The 14601-nt window shown below is 51.6% G+C and overlaps 2 protein-coding genes across 3 annotated transcripts; both read right to left on the reverse strand.

The window, feature by feature from the left end:
* Positions 1–4740: 4740 nt before the first annotated feature.
* Positions 4741–10979, reverse strand: Spef1 (sperm flagellar 1). 2 transcript variants are annotated; one of them, XM_037205228.1, is made up of 8 exons: positions 8484–10979; positions 6911–7022; positions 6295–6451; positions 6090–6129; positions 5908–5968; positions 5604–5727; positions 5393–5496; positions 4741–5164 (listed from the first exon to the last, which is right to left on the reverse strand). In XM_037205228.1, the coding sequence occupies exons 1-8, from the start codon at positions 8590–8592 to the stop codon at positions 4876–4878; spliced, it is 996 nt and encodes a 331-aa protein (XP_037061123.1). In that variant the 5' UTR covers positions 8593–10979; the 3' UTR covers positions 4741–4875. The 2 variants fall into 2 exon arrangements, with proteins under 2 accessions (XP_037061123.1, XP_028734429.1); XM_028878596.1 differs by having other exon boundaries at positions 4741–5496.
* Positions 10980–11247: 268 nt separating this feature from the next.
* Cenpb (centromere protein B) lies at positions 11248–13923 on the reverse strand. Its single transcript, XM_028878595.2, is given in 2 exon segments — positions 11248–12397; positions 12400–13923. Coding segments are annotated over 2 exon segments (1824 nt in total). The 5' UTR covers positions 13862–13923; the 3' UTR covers positions 11248–12035.
* Between the last annotated feature and the right edge of the window lie 678 nt (positions 13924–14601).

Genomic DNA, 14601 nt, shown 5'->3' on the forward strand with positions numbered 1-14601 from the left:
ACCCCCTGAAAGGTCTCCGATGACACCATGGCCCAGATGACCCAACATCCAGAATGGTTTAAAGGCAACTGGCTCAGACAATACAGCCTCATAGACTATTCCATAATCCTAAAATTTTCTTTGTGTCCCCATAAGATACAGCGCCCCCCTCCAGCAGGAAGTAGTAAGAGAAGCTATGCCCAAATTCCCAAATTATATGTAATTTTACTTTGTTAAGGTTAAAACCTTCCTCCTTTTTTTTAAAAAAAAGGGGGGAGTGTTGTGGGATGTTCTGTATGTCCTGTGGGAGCCCGTTCTCGGGTTCCTCGTGGCTTTACCCAGCAGGTCGGCATAGAGGATGATTAGGACCACGGGCCTGAGTGCAGGTGTCTGAGATGGTCTGCACTTGGCTGTGCTCCATACAGTTTGTAAGCAATATAATTTCTGTGTTTACTTGGTTGAGTCTGAGTGGCTGTGGGACTGGCGGGTGACAAAGATTGTCCTGACTGTGGGCAAGGCAGGAAAACTCTAGCTACAGTTTTTCTGATGAGACCCTAACATAAAATATAGCCATCTGTTTGTAGGAAATCCCCGAACTGTTATCTGAAGTGTTTGTACTTACTGAGACTCCAGTTAGCATGGCAAAAGAGCCAGTAGTTTCACATCCTCACCAATAGACAAATTGACAATTTATTTCTTGAAAACACTGCACAGTACAAGCAAAGTAAGGCCGTAGGTTGTCAATATTTGCCTCTGCTATGAGTCAGCCATGCCCTTTTAGGAACAATGTCGCCGGGCAGTGGTGGTGCAAGCCTTTAATCCCAGCACTCAGGAGGCAGAGCCAGGCGGATCTCTGTGAGTTCGAGGCCAGCCTGGTCTACAGAGTGAGATCCAGGACAGGCACCAGAACAACACAGAGAAACTCTGTCTCAAAAAAATCAAAATCAAACAAACAAAAAAAAGGAACAATGTCGTAATATCAGGACTACAGATACACTCATTTATTTTGTTTGAGGCACAGTCTCTCTCCAGCTAGCCTGGGGCTTGCTATATAGACCAGGCTCAACTTTGTGGAGATCATTATGCCTCTGTCTCCAGAGTGCTAGGATTATAGGCGTATGCCTCCACACCCAGCATATAACACTCTTTAACCTAGCAACCCCAGTTATAACATTTATCATCCAGATAACCCCTTACACAATAGGTATGAGCCTATTCATTGTTGCATTACCACTGTTAATAACAAAAATAGGAAATAAGTATCCAAGTGTAGGATGGATTCAACAAAAGAATCTTATGTAGCTAAAAGAAGAAATTTTCAACATAGCAGTATGGAAGAATCTTGTGTCAGAAAAGCAGAACCATTTGAAGACAGCCCAAAAGGAGAACCGAAAGAAAGAGACTGAGCGATCGCTTTGTTATAAGGAGTTGGCTCACACAATTATGGTGGCTGGTGAGTCCCCTGGTCAGCAGGGTGACTTGATAGAGGTATGGGGGAGATAAATGATTCATTCGGTTCCTGTGCAGCTTCCAAGGCTTGAAAACTAGGAGAGCTGGTGAGGTGGTTCTGGTATAAAGGCCATTAGGGCTTAGGCTCAAGACTCAGCGAGAGCCAGTGTTTCTGAGTCTGAAGAGAAGGGTGGGTGGGGCTGAGGTGCCAGTTCAAAAGCCGTCCGGCTCTGAGAATTCTCTCATTCCTAAGGGATGATTGGCCTTTGTGTTCTGCTCAGCCCTTCAGCTGATTGCATGAGGCCAACCTACCCACAGAAGAGAGGGCAGTCTGCTTTACTCCTCTACTAATATCCCAGAACACTCTCACACAGCGCTTAGAACAAGGCTGGTGCCCTGTGGCTCAGTTAAATTTGTTCATAAAATCAATTCCCACAGATCTACAAGAGGTGGAGAACACAGAATGCATCACACTTCTCTGTGTGTAAAGAAGAAGAAACATAGGCAACCACAAATGCACGGAGTCCACAGACCTGCTACAGTCCCACCTAGTGCTGGGGTTATAGGTGTGGTGGGTGGATGCCTGTAATCCCAGCACTCAGGAAACTGACACACAGGACCTTGGGTTGGAGACTACTCAAAAAGACCCCATCACAAAAAAATAAAAATATTCTAGAAGGATGTCCAAGCATCCTTTTCAGTTTTAAGTCCAAGTAGACCTTTCATTTTTCATTTTTATTTTTACTTGTGTGTGCTTTTTAAATCATGGGTATGCTTAATCTATTCAGAACATTAAGTAACCATTTTTAGATGTCATTTACATGCTTTTTCTTCCTGTCAGCCTGTTTTTGTTTTTGTTGTTGTTTTGGTTTGGTTTTTGGTTTTTTGAGACAGGGTTTCTCTGTGTAGCTTTGGTGCCTGTCCTGGATCTCGCTCTGTAGACCAGGCTAGCCTGGAACTCACAGAGATCTGCCTGGCTCTGCCTCCTGAGTGCTGGGATTAAAGGCATGCACCACCACTGCCTGCCTGGCTTGTCAGCTTGTTTTTAACTCATTTTTAAACATTTGGGGAGTTACGGAATGAATAAACCAGAGGAAATCAGAATTCGTGAATGCAGAGGACAACCTGTGGGAGTTAATTCCCCCTTCTATCTTGTGGGTCCTAGGGATTGAACTCAAGGTGCCTTCACCTGATGGGTCACTTCACCAGCCTGATTATTTTAATTTGTTATTAAATTTTTATTTAGCTCCCACAGGGACTGTTTGGGAAGGATTGGGGGGGGGTGGCCTTGCTGAAGTGGATGTGACCCTGTTGGAAGGCCTGTCATTGAGAGGGCTTTGAGGTTTCAAAGATCATTGCCAAGGCCAGTCTTGGTCTCTCTCTTCCTGAAACTTGCATATTACATGAGCTCTCAGCTACTGCTCCAGTGCCATGCCTTTCTGCCACCAAGATCCCCACCAAGGTGATCATGGACTCACCCCCTGAAACTGTAAGGAAGCCCCAATTAAATGCTTTCTTTTAAAAGTTGCCTTGGCCATGGTGTCTCCTCACAGCGACTAAGAGAACCCCTAACTCCAACATATTTCTTTTTTGTGATAGGGTCTCATGTAGCCCAGGCTGGCTACGGATTTACCCTGTGGCCAAGGATAATACTGACTTTTCAATTCTCTTGCCTCTATCTCTCAAGTGAGGGGTTACACATATTGGCAACCACACCTTGTTTATGTGGGACTACAGATCGAACACAGGGCTTTGTGTGTGCTAGGTAAGCATTCTACCAACTGAGATACAGTCCCGAGGACATTCTTAATATTATTTAGCCATTGGCTCCATAAATAATTCACTAGATAAACCCACCACCTGCCCCGAGAACCAAACCGTTACAAATAACGTAAACCAAGTGAGTTTCTTTCATCTTTCTTCAGCCTCCTCTCAACGGGAACTACTACTGTCCTTGATTTTGTTCTTTCATTACCTGCAGAGGCAGGAGGATCACAAAAGGAGAAATGGCTCCGACAGGTCCTCCTGATGTTGATGCCAGCGCACAACCCTTCCCCAAATGTGGACCGGACCCAATGACGTGCTTCTAATAAGCAGAATATAGAAATCTGCTGGGATGTCACTTCTATGATTACATTAGATGATTGTAATTCCCATCTTGCTACCCATTCTTTTAAAAAGTATCTCTGATGATATGTATGTGTGTGAGTATGAACACATGTGCGGGTGCCTTCAGTGGTCAGAGGTATCTGATCCCCTGGAACAGGCAATTGTGAGTTCTGGTCCTCTTAACCACTGAACCTTAGCTCTGGCCCTTTAATTCGTTAATTAATTAGTTGAGACAGCGTTCAAAATACAGCCCTGACTGGCCTTGAACTTGCCATGTAGACCGGACTGGCTTTGACCTCACAGAGATCCGCCTGCCTCTGCCTCCCGAGTGCTGGGATTAAAGGCACGCGCCACCATGACTGGCTTGCTAGCCCACTATTTACTTTCTCACTTGCTAGCTTCGGTAAAATAAGCTTCCTGGGGCCAGTGAGAGAGCTCAGTGGATAAAGGCATTTGCCACATCCCAAGCTGTAATGTGTGGGTCCAAGAACAACGCGTGAAAGTCAGTTTTCTCCTTCCACTGTGTGGTCTCGGGTTCTCTGACCTACACAACACACACACACACACACACATGCACGCACGCGCACGCATGCATGCATTGTGGCATACATATGCACACTTACATAAATGTAAAATGCAAATTTTTAAAATTTTAAAGTAAGCTACTATACTGGAAATGGTCAAGGAAATGAGAGCAGTCATAAGCCAACAGTCATCAACACTGAAGCCCAACCACCCACAAGGGACTGATCTGTTAACAGAATGTGCCTCCTTCCCCAGTTGAGCTGAAGCCTGAGGATGAGGTCACAGTTCTCGCTGATACCTCGGGCCTTAACCTTGTAAGCATCCTGGAAGCTGAAGATCCATTGACTCATGCTCATATTTGACCCTTAAAAACTGCTGTGGGATGTCTTTCTGGATGCTGTGAATATGTGTTCCTCTGATTGGTTGATAAAGCTGCATTGGCCTACGGCAGGACAGATAATTCAGGCTGAAGACGAGATGATGAAAGGTGGAGTTGGCTAGCCCTCCACCCAAGGAGCTACAAGATGCCAGCAGACAAGTAATGCCACGGCCACATGGCAACATATAGACTGATAGAAATGGGTTGGTTTAAGTTGGTGAAAGGGATAAAGGACAAGGCAGGAACTCGCTGCCTTTGGGACCCATACAGGCAGAAAATAAAAAGACAGGCACAAGGAAGAACACACAACACTACCTTTAATAGAGACAACTCTGCCCTGACTTCCCCAGGCACTCCTTACATCGCCCTGTGAGAGAGGAGGGCTATTGCGCAGCTGCATGCCTCTCTTACTCCTGGCTTCTTCCTTCAGCCCCTTATCCCTTCCTCTCCAGCTGCTGTGGTCTCCAGCCCTGAGATGGGTCCCATGTAAACACCCAGGAGGGGCAAGAGAATCCCTTAGCTTCCGGGGATAGCTTCTCGCGTGTCCGAGGCCGTGGAGAACTAGCACGGATGGAGATGAGGCTATCCGCCGAGCTGAGAAGGAGCGAACCAGAGGACCGCCTCTCCAGGCCCAGCGCCGGGAGCTTCAAAGTGGACACCGTTTGGGAGGTCATGCTGTGTGTCCGTACAGGTTTTCTGGGCTGTGGAAAGTGGTCTTTTCTCCTAGCCCGGATGGAGTGTAAGGAGGAGGATCAATCCCAGGCCTCGGCTTCGAGCACCCCCACATTCGCCCGAACCCTCCGCAGCTGGGCGCCGCAGCTGCAGGGGGCGCCAGTGAGCAGCTCGCTCTGCCCTCCCAGTCCTGCGTCCGCAGGCAGCTGAGTGGGGAGGTCGCGGCGTCTGGGCTCCGGCGGGTACTGGGAAGCCCCGCGCAGCCCAGGCACCGCTCACCGCTGCTTGCGCTCGGCCTGCTGGAGCCTCCGGGAGAGGTCATCGATGCGCACGTTCTTGAGTTGGAGCAGGTGTTCCAGACGCTTCACCTTCATCTGCAGGACCTGGATGGGGGTGCAGAGCCATCGTGCCTCAAGGCCTGATGCCCTGCCCGTGTTTTGCCCCCTGCAGACCTCAAGCTGCCCCCTAGGCCTCAGGGCCCCCTCCTCACCTGCACTGTCTCTTGAGAGGCCAACAGCTCCTGCTCCTTTTCAGCGATCTGAACGACGAAGCTCGGATCGCCCTGCAGCGCCTGGTTATACCCAGGGGGTCGAGGCGCCAGCGGCCGGCCCCCTCTGCAGTAAGTGGTAGCTTAGCAGAGGCCTGGATGTCAGACCCCCGCAATTCTCTTCTAGCATCTGCGACCAGGCCTTCCCTTTCCGCCTCCTCACCGCCTCCCCAACGACCAAGGCACTGCCACACTAGCTGTGTGGGTAAGCCACCCAGCCTGGTGAGGTCAGAACCCTCAACTTTACCTGGACTGCTCTCCTCCTCCCAGGGCTGGGGCACCGTCTCCTCGAGTCTTCTGGGACAAACCTAAGACAACGCAAGTGGAGGAGTGACCTTGCTGGAGTCCCATTCGTCTGTCTCCCCCTGACTCTAAAATCAATTGAAGGGACATGGGGGGAAGCCTTCCTGAGATAAGGGAAAGCCTTACCCATATCCATGTAGCCACTGCCATCCTGAGGAGCCAGCTCCTGAAAGAACAGATGTGGTCTCCTGTGAGCCTGGGCTCATCTGTCTCCAAAAAGCCCTCTTTCCCTCCCACAATCCCGCGGGCCAGGTTCTCTTAGTTAGGCAGGGCTCTCCACTGTCTGGGGAGCACCCCTTGCGCCCCAACCAGCAGGCTCAAGCAGCAGCACCTGTAAGGAGCCAGCAGCCAGCTTCTGGCGCCTCTGCCGCTCCTCCAGGCGCTGCCTCAGCGGAATGAGCACCAGCTCCACGACACCGGGGGAACACTGCGCAATCTTCCGCATCACGTCGTCGGGCACCGAGAAGTTCAGCTTGTTCAGCACCTTTCTGTGGAGTGAATGCGAGAAGGGTGCAGTGGGTCCTGGGGAAACGAACGGAGGGCAATGGGAAGGAAGTGGACATAGCCCCCAGGGGACTTGATGGGCAGGCAACTGAACCTCCTCTGCTTGAGGGTGCCAATTTCCTTGTTTCCATCCCAATAAAGATAATTCTTTGATTTTATTACTAAATGGATTCTGTTGTGTCTCCCTCTCCCCCCAGCAGTCTCAGCCTGCCTATCAAGACCATAGGAGGTTTCTTGTTGTCTTGCTTTTTATTTGTTTGTTTGTTTGTTTGTTTGTTTATTTATTTTTGGGTCTTGTTTTGCATTGCTAGGGACCAACCCAGGGATTCTACTACTGAGTCACATCCCCAGTCAAGGTCATAGGAAGTTGAGGCTGGAGCAGCCCCTCCTGGGAAGTGGGCAGGGACTGCAGAGTTTACTTCCACATTCAGGGGTTCTACTACCTGTTCAGGGTACCCCAGTTGCTGAGCTTCTGCTGGAGAGAGTTGGCAGGGACATAATTGTGCATCTCCACCATCTTGGGGAAGTAAAACTTGATCAGCTCTGCAACCAGGACTGAGAGAGTAGGGTTGGGAACAGACAAGAAAGGCAGGGACGTGGGGCAGGGAGAAGGGGTGGGGATAGGGAAGAAGGGAAGGTTGATAGAAAAGAGACAAAGAAAGCAGGATCAATGATCAGATCAAGATCCTCCATTCCTCAAAGAAATAGCATCTTTCTTATTATTAGCTCAGGGCACAGAAACACTGAGAGTCTCCAAGAGGGCCCTACAGGAGTCTGCAGCCTTATCTTAGGAATTCGCAAGGACTGACAGGGACACACACACACACACACACACACACACACAGAGAGAGAGAGAGAAAGAGAGAGAGAGAGAGAGAGAGAGAGCGCGCGAGCGAGAGCGCCTCAGGAGAACCACAGATTTACATAAGCAGAAAGACAAGCTCCTTCTACTGCATTGGTAGTATAGCACAGTTGGTAGCATGCATGTATAACATGTATGAAGCACTGCTCTCAATCCCCAGCACCATATAAACAGGCTGTGGTAGCACACGCCTGTAATCCCATCACACAGAAGGCAGGAAAATAGTGAGTTCTGGGCTACATAGCAACCATGTGTCTCAAAAAAATGTTCCTCTTCAGATATATAGAGGCAGAATGTATAGACACACAGAATAAATAAATACCAGACACATATGGTGCACACATAGAACACACACAAACATAGAAATCACATATACACATAGCCTCCTCAATTATACATATAGAAATGAAGACATTCTGCCTACAGAACTATGCATTTCTTAAATACGGGAGCCTTTCCTGAAAAACAAACAAACAAAACAAGCACACAGTCACACACACACACACACAAAAAAAAAAAAAAAAAACACATACACATTCAGGATAGCACATGTCAACACAAAAGAACACAAGGTAGCGATGTAACTCAGTTGGTGGTGTGCTTGCATAGCATTCTTAATGCCCTGGCTTTGACTCCCTAGCACCACATTAAAAACAAACACCAGGAGTGGTGATGGTGCATGCTTATAATTTCAGAATTGGGGAGATAGACACAGGAATGTAGTAGAGGCAGAAATTCAAGATTCTCTCTCTCTCTCTCTCTCTCTCTCTCTCTCTCTCTCTCTCTCTCTCTCTCACACACACACACACACACACACACACACACACACACACACACACACGACAGACTACAGAACACGGAAATATGAGCAAGCATAGGTTCACAAATACATACCCAGATACCAGACACACCACTTAGTCCTTAAAGCCCCTGAAGTGAGACACACAGACACACTCTATGCACACAAGGTATAATGGACATACATTGTTCACACAGGAATAGAAGAAACATGCAAGTGCACTCTTCCACAATCAAATCCCAAAACACAGATCCCACCCCTTCTACATACACACATAACAAAAACGATTGCATACACACAAGTCCATTACACATACATAAAGACAGAACATTTTAAAATACACAACAACGCACACCTCCGTCACTGAAGTCCCGGGAGAGGTTTCTCTTGGGTCGGGACAGAGGGATGTTGTCTACCCACAGGTACAGCTGGTGCAGAGCCTCCTCATCCACGCCGCTTGCCATTGGCTCCTGCGCAAGGCCTCACCGTTCCCCACAGAGCCCAACGCCAGCCCCAGGACCCTTCAAGTGCCTCCTTTCGCCACTCAGATCAACGTTTACTTCCCTACTCGGCAGACTCAAATCCCATCTGGGAGCAGCCATATTGTTTTCCGAAACCATAGCAACTGTCGCTACTTGCCTGGAAACAGAGACTTCTGGGAGTTGTAGTTTTTCCATATTACCTTCTCCGGGGCCCCAGCTTTGAAAGGGCAGTTATCGGTACTTAACTTCCTTTCTCCCCAAGAAGGCATCACCTGTTTGCCCACATCACTTGCTGACCAACCACTGACCCATTCTGGGTTTTGTCGAAACCAACTACGTCCCCAGAAGCCATTCCCCTTCTTTGCCATTTAATGGTCAGTCCTAAAGGAAGCATCTCCACACGTCAGCGCCAGGGGAGGGGGAGGGGCGCTCTGCTAATCGGATACCTACGGACTCTGCGTGACAAGTTGTCTATTTTTGAATAATTGCTTTATTTTTATTTGTGTTTGAATGTTTCACCTGTATGTGTATCTATGTACCACGTGTGTTCTTGAGTCCTGCCGGACAGGTGTTGTATCCCCTGGAACTGGAGTTACAGATGTTGTGAGCCACCATAGAGGTGCTGGGGACCAAACCCGGGTCCTCTGGAAGCACAGTCGGTGATCTTAACCACTAAATCATCTCTCCTGCCCCGAAGCTGTTTAATAGTCCTTCCTCACTAGCCCCCTCCCCAAAGCTCTGTAGACCTAGGGTCACTGCCATTTCCTCACCCCAGCAATGTATCCTACCGGGACATTTAATATGTAACCCGGATTCCCAGGGAGAGCAGTTCAAGGCCACTTTCTTGGGCAAGGTCATTTAATCCCTTTACCCTATTTCCTCCTTTGTAAAACAGAAACTGTTTTCATCTACTTGTCCCAACGGTGTACTTGGGAAGAAATTTACAAAATGGGAAAAAAGTATAAGCAGCCTGTAATTGTATGGGGATTGGAAATAAGAAGTCAGCTGTATATATGAAAGCAGGAGCTTCAACAGACACCATCAATCCCATCATCTTCCTCTGAAGAGCTACTCTATAATGAACTGAAAACTGATTTCTGCAACCAGGAGGGTTAGGAACATAGGTCCCTCCTTAATGAAGGAATACAAAGTACTAATACTGCCTGGAGAGAAAGTTTGCTTCCAACAGGCTAATGATGTGGCTTTGGGCACATTACTGAACTTCTCTGCCTATTTGTCGTGGGTTTTGTTACCTCATAAGGGCATCTGAGTGTTTGACACCTAGCACAAAAAAAAAAGGGGCCCTATTAGCATCAGCTTGTGTTAAATACTGGGACCAGTAAAAGAGCTTCTTAGTGGCAGGAGACAGATCAAAGTGATTTATTTGCCTTGGTACTTGAGATGAAGGACCTGGACTGTCCAGGGGCATCTAGAGAAAGGTCACTGCACACTCCAACATACTCCACAGCAGGCCCAGACCTTCTGGTCTCCTCCTCCTCCAAAGTTCCAATTAGAGAAAGGGATGGATGCCAAATGGAATCCCAAGTCCTTTGCTTGACTTTGTTTCAAAACTTTCAAGGGGGAAGTATTATGGCTCAGCGTGAGGCTCTTGCCTAGGTTGCTATTGGCTGTGAGTGCATCCCTACCTCAGTACCAATATAAACAAAACTTGCATTAAAAAAAAAAAAAAACCATGAACAACTAATTTTCAAGGCTTGGAGATAATCTCCTAGTGTCAGAAACACAAAAGGCCCAAACATTTATGGCCAGTCTTTTTGGAAAGAACCACACCCAGGTCAAACAAGGCACAATGGATGACTTGGACATCCCCCACCCCCTTACATTCCAGTGTAGGGAGAACTTGGTGGCTGGGGTATGTTAGGGGTTGGGAAATTACCAGAGGTAATATGCCAGCCCTAAGAAAGGTAGGAAAACCGGTTTGGGACTCAGAGTTACCTACCCTGCACAGGTCTTTCCTTGGCTGGAACCTGCGGGCCCCAGTAAGGGAGAGCCATGAGGGGAGGGGCTGAGCTCTGAAAGAAGGACATGTCCTCACCTTTGGACTGGAGTGGGGGAGTGGCCCTGCACAATGAGCTACCAATTCATGGGGGTGCAATGTTTCCTAGTAACTTCCCCTTCCTGTCACTGTCCTCAAAGGTGACTAACAGACTTGAAAATGTCAATCACTTGAACAGCTTGAAGAACTCCCTATTGAGATAAAACAAGGGTGCCTGGTATGCACCTCCAACTCCAACCTGGCCCACGCAGTCCCAAAGCTTTCTCATTCTCACTCTGCTCCTGCAAAGACTTTCTTTAACTGGCTTTGGTGAACCCGGTCATCAGGTGCACATTGCCTGATCTGCCCTACCAGACTCCTGGCTCCCTCTCTACTGGTCCCTCTCTACTCACTAACATCAAAGGAGTTTAAGGATTCCTGGAGACTATCAAAAAGATATAAGAATCCCTCCTCAGAATTCTCTAACATTTATGTGGGTGTCACCACCTGCCACTCACCCCAGTCATGGCCATTTGCTCAAAACTTTGCTTCCATGTCCCACTACAGCAAGAACCAAGGGGAACCTGGAAAGGATGTGTCCCCCAAGACAGACGCAAGCCCAGACCATGAAGGATGCATCCTTGGCTGTTAAAACATTCACTCCCACAAAAGGGGAGTGGACAGATTTATTGAATTCAAACTGGGAAGGGAGCACCTGGACGGCTGGACTCTGGGCCCAGCCCCAGGCCCCTCTGCCCAGGATGGGAGCCTGCAGAGGATGATGCACGAGGCCTGCAGCTGCCCAGATTGGAGGTGCCTGCTGTCACTCCCCAAGAGGGCCTCTTGAGGACCTCCAATCTGGAAAGAAAACCAAGGGCCAAAGACTGGGCCAGAGAAAGGGATTTAGGGAGGTGGAAAGCAGGCAGAGGCAGGCTAAGTTACACTGTGCTTCTTCAGGCAGCCTAGAGGTGCGGGAGGGGGGGCAGCTAGTTTCGTGGGCGCCTAGGCTGGACCTTCCTCTGGAGCCCTTTCCAGAATGGCTTTGGGATCCCCCCCACCAAAGACCTGGTTGGGTGGCAAAGGGAGAGGCACTCTCTGGCCAAGAGCTTCCAGGACCTGTCCCTGGCTGCTGCTGTGGTCTAGCCCACTGATGGCATGGTGTGGTAGCACCGGACAGCTCCCCACCTACCCAGTGCCCTGAGCCCAGGGACTAATAGGGAGGAAACAGGATTCTGAGAAAGAGGCAATAGCAGTGAAGCAGACCTCAGCCCCTGGGTCTGTCTCGGGGCCAGGCGAAGCATTACTGAAGGCCCGGGGACGACTCCTCCAGCCATCTCCAGCAGCTGCCAGAGCTCTCTGCCTTGGGCAGGTGCTGCCCATCTGGGCGGGAGCTGCCCATCTGGGCGGGAGCACAGCTAGGTCCAGCAGCTCAGCTTTGATGTCCAAGACCCCGGACTCCCGCCTGCCTGGCATGGTTCTTCCTAGTCACATGGACCAGATCATGTTCCAAGTGCAGGATGTGACTCTGCACGCGGTCATCAATGGGAAAGGAGGTCAGGTACCTCTTGACCATGGCAAAGTAGGCCATGGCCTCCCCAAAGCTGGGTACAGGGACCTCGTCACCATCCTCATCATCATCCTCATCTTCTTCATCTTCCTCATCCTCCTCTTCATCTTCCTCCTCTTCATCACTGTCTGAGTCAGAGTCCTCCCCACCTTCCAGAAAATGAAGGGTGGGACACTGGGCCTCTTCCTGGACACTGTAACCCCCAAAACCACCACTGGCCTCACTACTCCCTGGGCCCAGTCTTCAGCCTCCAAACCCTCAGAGGAGCTTTCTTCCTCCTCCTCCTCCTCTTCATCACTGTCATCGACCTCACCCTCCTCTTCTACCTCCTCTTCCTCTCCCACCTCCTCTCCTTCCCCTCCTTCTTCCTCCTCCCCTTCTTCTTCCTCTTCTTCCTCCTCCTCTTCCCCTTCACCCTCCTCCTCTTCTTCTTCTTCTTCCTCCTCCTCCTCTTCTTCCTCCTCCTCTTCCTCTCCCTCACTCTTGAAGGAAGTGGTAATAGTGGCATTAAGGCCACCTCCAAAACCGGCCTCGCGAAAACAAGTTGCTATGTCCGAGGGCTGCACTGCTTGCCAGGCCGCAGCCACAAAGTGTAGGGCCTCCACTAGGCCCAGCTGCAGGCCTGAGGGATCCTGACCCTCGAGGGCGGCCATGGCCTTGAGCAACATGGCCTGGCGGTAGTGGCCCTTCACCTGTTGGACCACTCCTCGCTCCAATGGATGCACAGTGCCGGGAGGGAAGAAGGCCAGCTGCACGTGCCGCAGGCCCGAGGTGTCCAAGGACTGGGCAGCCAGACGGCCGGCCAGCAGGAGGACCCGACGAGATTCTGCAGCCATTCGGGTGTCCAGCGCTTTCAAGTACTTAGCCAGGGCCTGGGTGGTGACTCCACCCTTAGAGTTGGCAGTGTAGTCGCAGGGCAGACCACCTTGGCCTGCACGGGGCTTGGCGGACTTGCCTGCCACCAGCGGGGGAAGCTTCTCGCTGCCATCGGCGTTGGCGCACAGCAAAACGCTAAGGCGCTGGGTGGCCTGGCGAGCCGGTCCGTCACCTCCCCACAGCCCCGAGGCCTGGTCGGACAGAAAGTCGTACCACAGGCTGGTCTCGGTGGCGCTGAACACGTCCTGCGAGGCGTAGCCCTCTGCCACCGACGGCGGCTGCTCCTCCCGCGTGCGCCAGCCTGGTGTACTCCCACCGCTGCCCTCCGAGGGCACCGCGGCTGGGCCGGCAGGTGCCGCTGGGGCCCGGGGGGTAGAGCTTCGCGCCCGGGAGCGGGTCACGCCGCTGCAGGCCACTACACCGTGGCGCCGGCGGAAGCGATCCAGCCAGCCGTTGGAAGCCGTGAAGTCGTCCATGCCCAGCTCCTCCGCTATCCGTAGCGCCTTCTCTTTCAGGATGATGCCCTTGACCGGCAGGCCCGCAGCGCGGATCTGCTGGAACCAAGCGATGAGAAGCCCCTCCAGCTTGTCGTACGGGGACAGCTTGTTGGTCTTGCGGCAGGTGGAGGCCACTCCGTACTTGCGCTCCGACGCCAGGATGGCGCGCTTGTTCTTCAGGATGGTGCTCAGCGTGGACGGCGGGATGTTGAAGCGCCGCGCGATCTCGCCCTTGCGTAGGTCCGGGTTCTCCTCCACCTCCTGGATGATCCGCGACTTCTCCCGGAACGTCAGCTGCCGCCGCTTGGGGCCCATCCCGGCGCGCCCTCCGCCCCGGGGCCCGGCACCGCCGTCGCCGCCCCGGGGCGGGGGGCCCGGGCCCGCGGCGGGGGCACCTGGCGGCCTCTCCGCGCGCCCCGCCCGAGACAAAGCGGCTCGCGGGGCGGCGGCGGGCGGTGGCAAGCGGCGCGGGCGGCGCGGGCGGCAGGACGTGCCCAGCGGGGAGCGCAGCGCGGCGCGGGGCGGAGCGCGCGCGGGATCTCGCGGGAAGCGCGGGGACGCTGGGCGCCGCCTCCCCTACCCCGCGACGCTGCCCCGACCCGCCGCCGGGGGCGCTGAGGTCCGGACCGTGCGCCTCGGCCACGCGCGGGAAAGGTCATCTGCGGAGACAAAACGCACAGACACCTGGACAGATGCACAAAGGACGTTTTGATGCTCTCGCTTCTGCTCTTTGCTCCAGACGCGGCCAGCTGGCATCAGGCTGCTTAGACTGCGTTTTAACTGGCTGGCGTCAAGCGATTAGGATTGTCACGATGTGTAAATACCACTGCCAATATGCTTCTTTTTAAATAATTGTCTTTATGCATGTGTGTGTGTGTGTGTGTCTGCCTGTGTGTATGCGCACCTGCATGCAGATGCCGGAGCGGACCAGAAGAGGGTGTCGGACTTGAGTAGGATTACAAGTGGTTGTGAGTTGCTATGTGGGTGCTGGGAACCAGACTCGGGTTCTCTTCCAGAGCAGCCAGTACTCTTTAAGTGCTGGGTCTTTCCCCCTA

This window comes from Peromyscus leucopus, chromosome 4, assembly GCF_004664715.2.
Source record: "Peromyscus leucopus breed LL Stock chromosome 4, UCI_PerLeu_2.1, whole genome shotgun sequence".
NCBI classification, from domain to species: Eukaryota; Metazoa; Chordata; class Mammalia; order Rodentia; family Cricetidae; genus Peromyscus; species Peromyscus leucopus.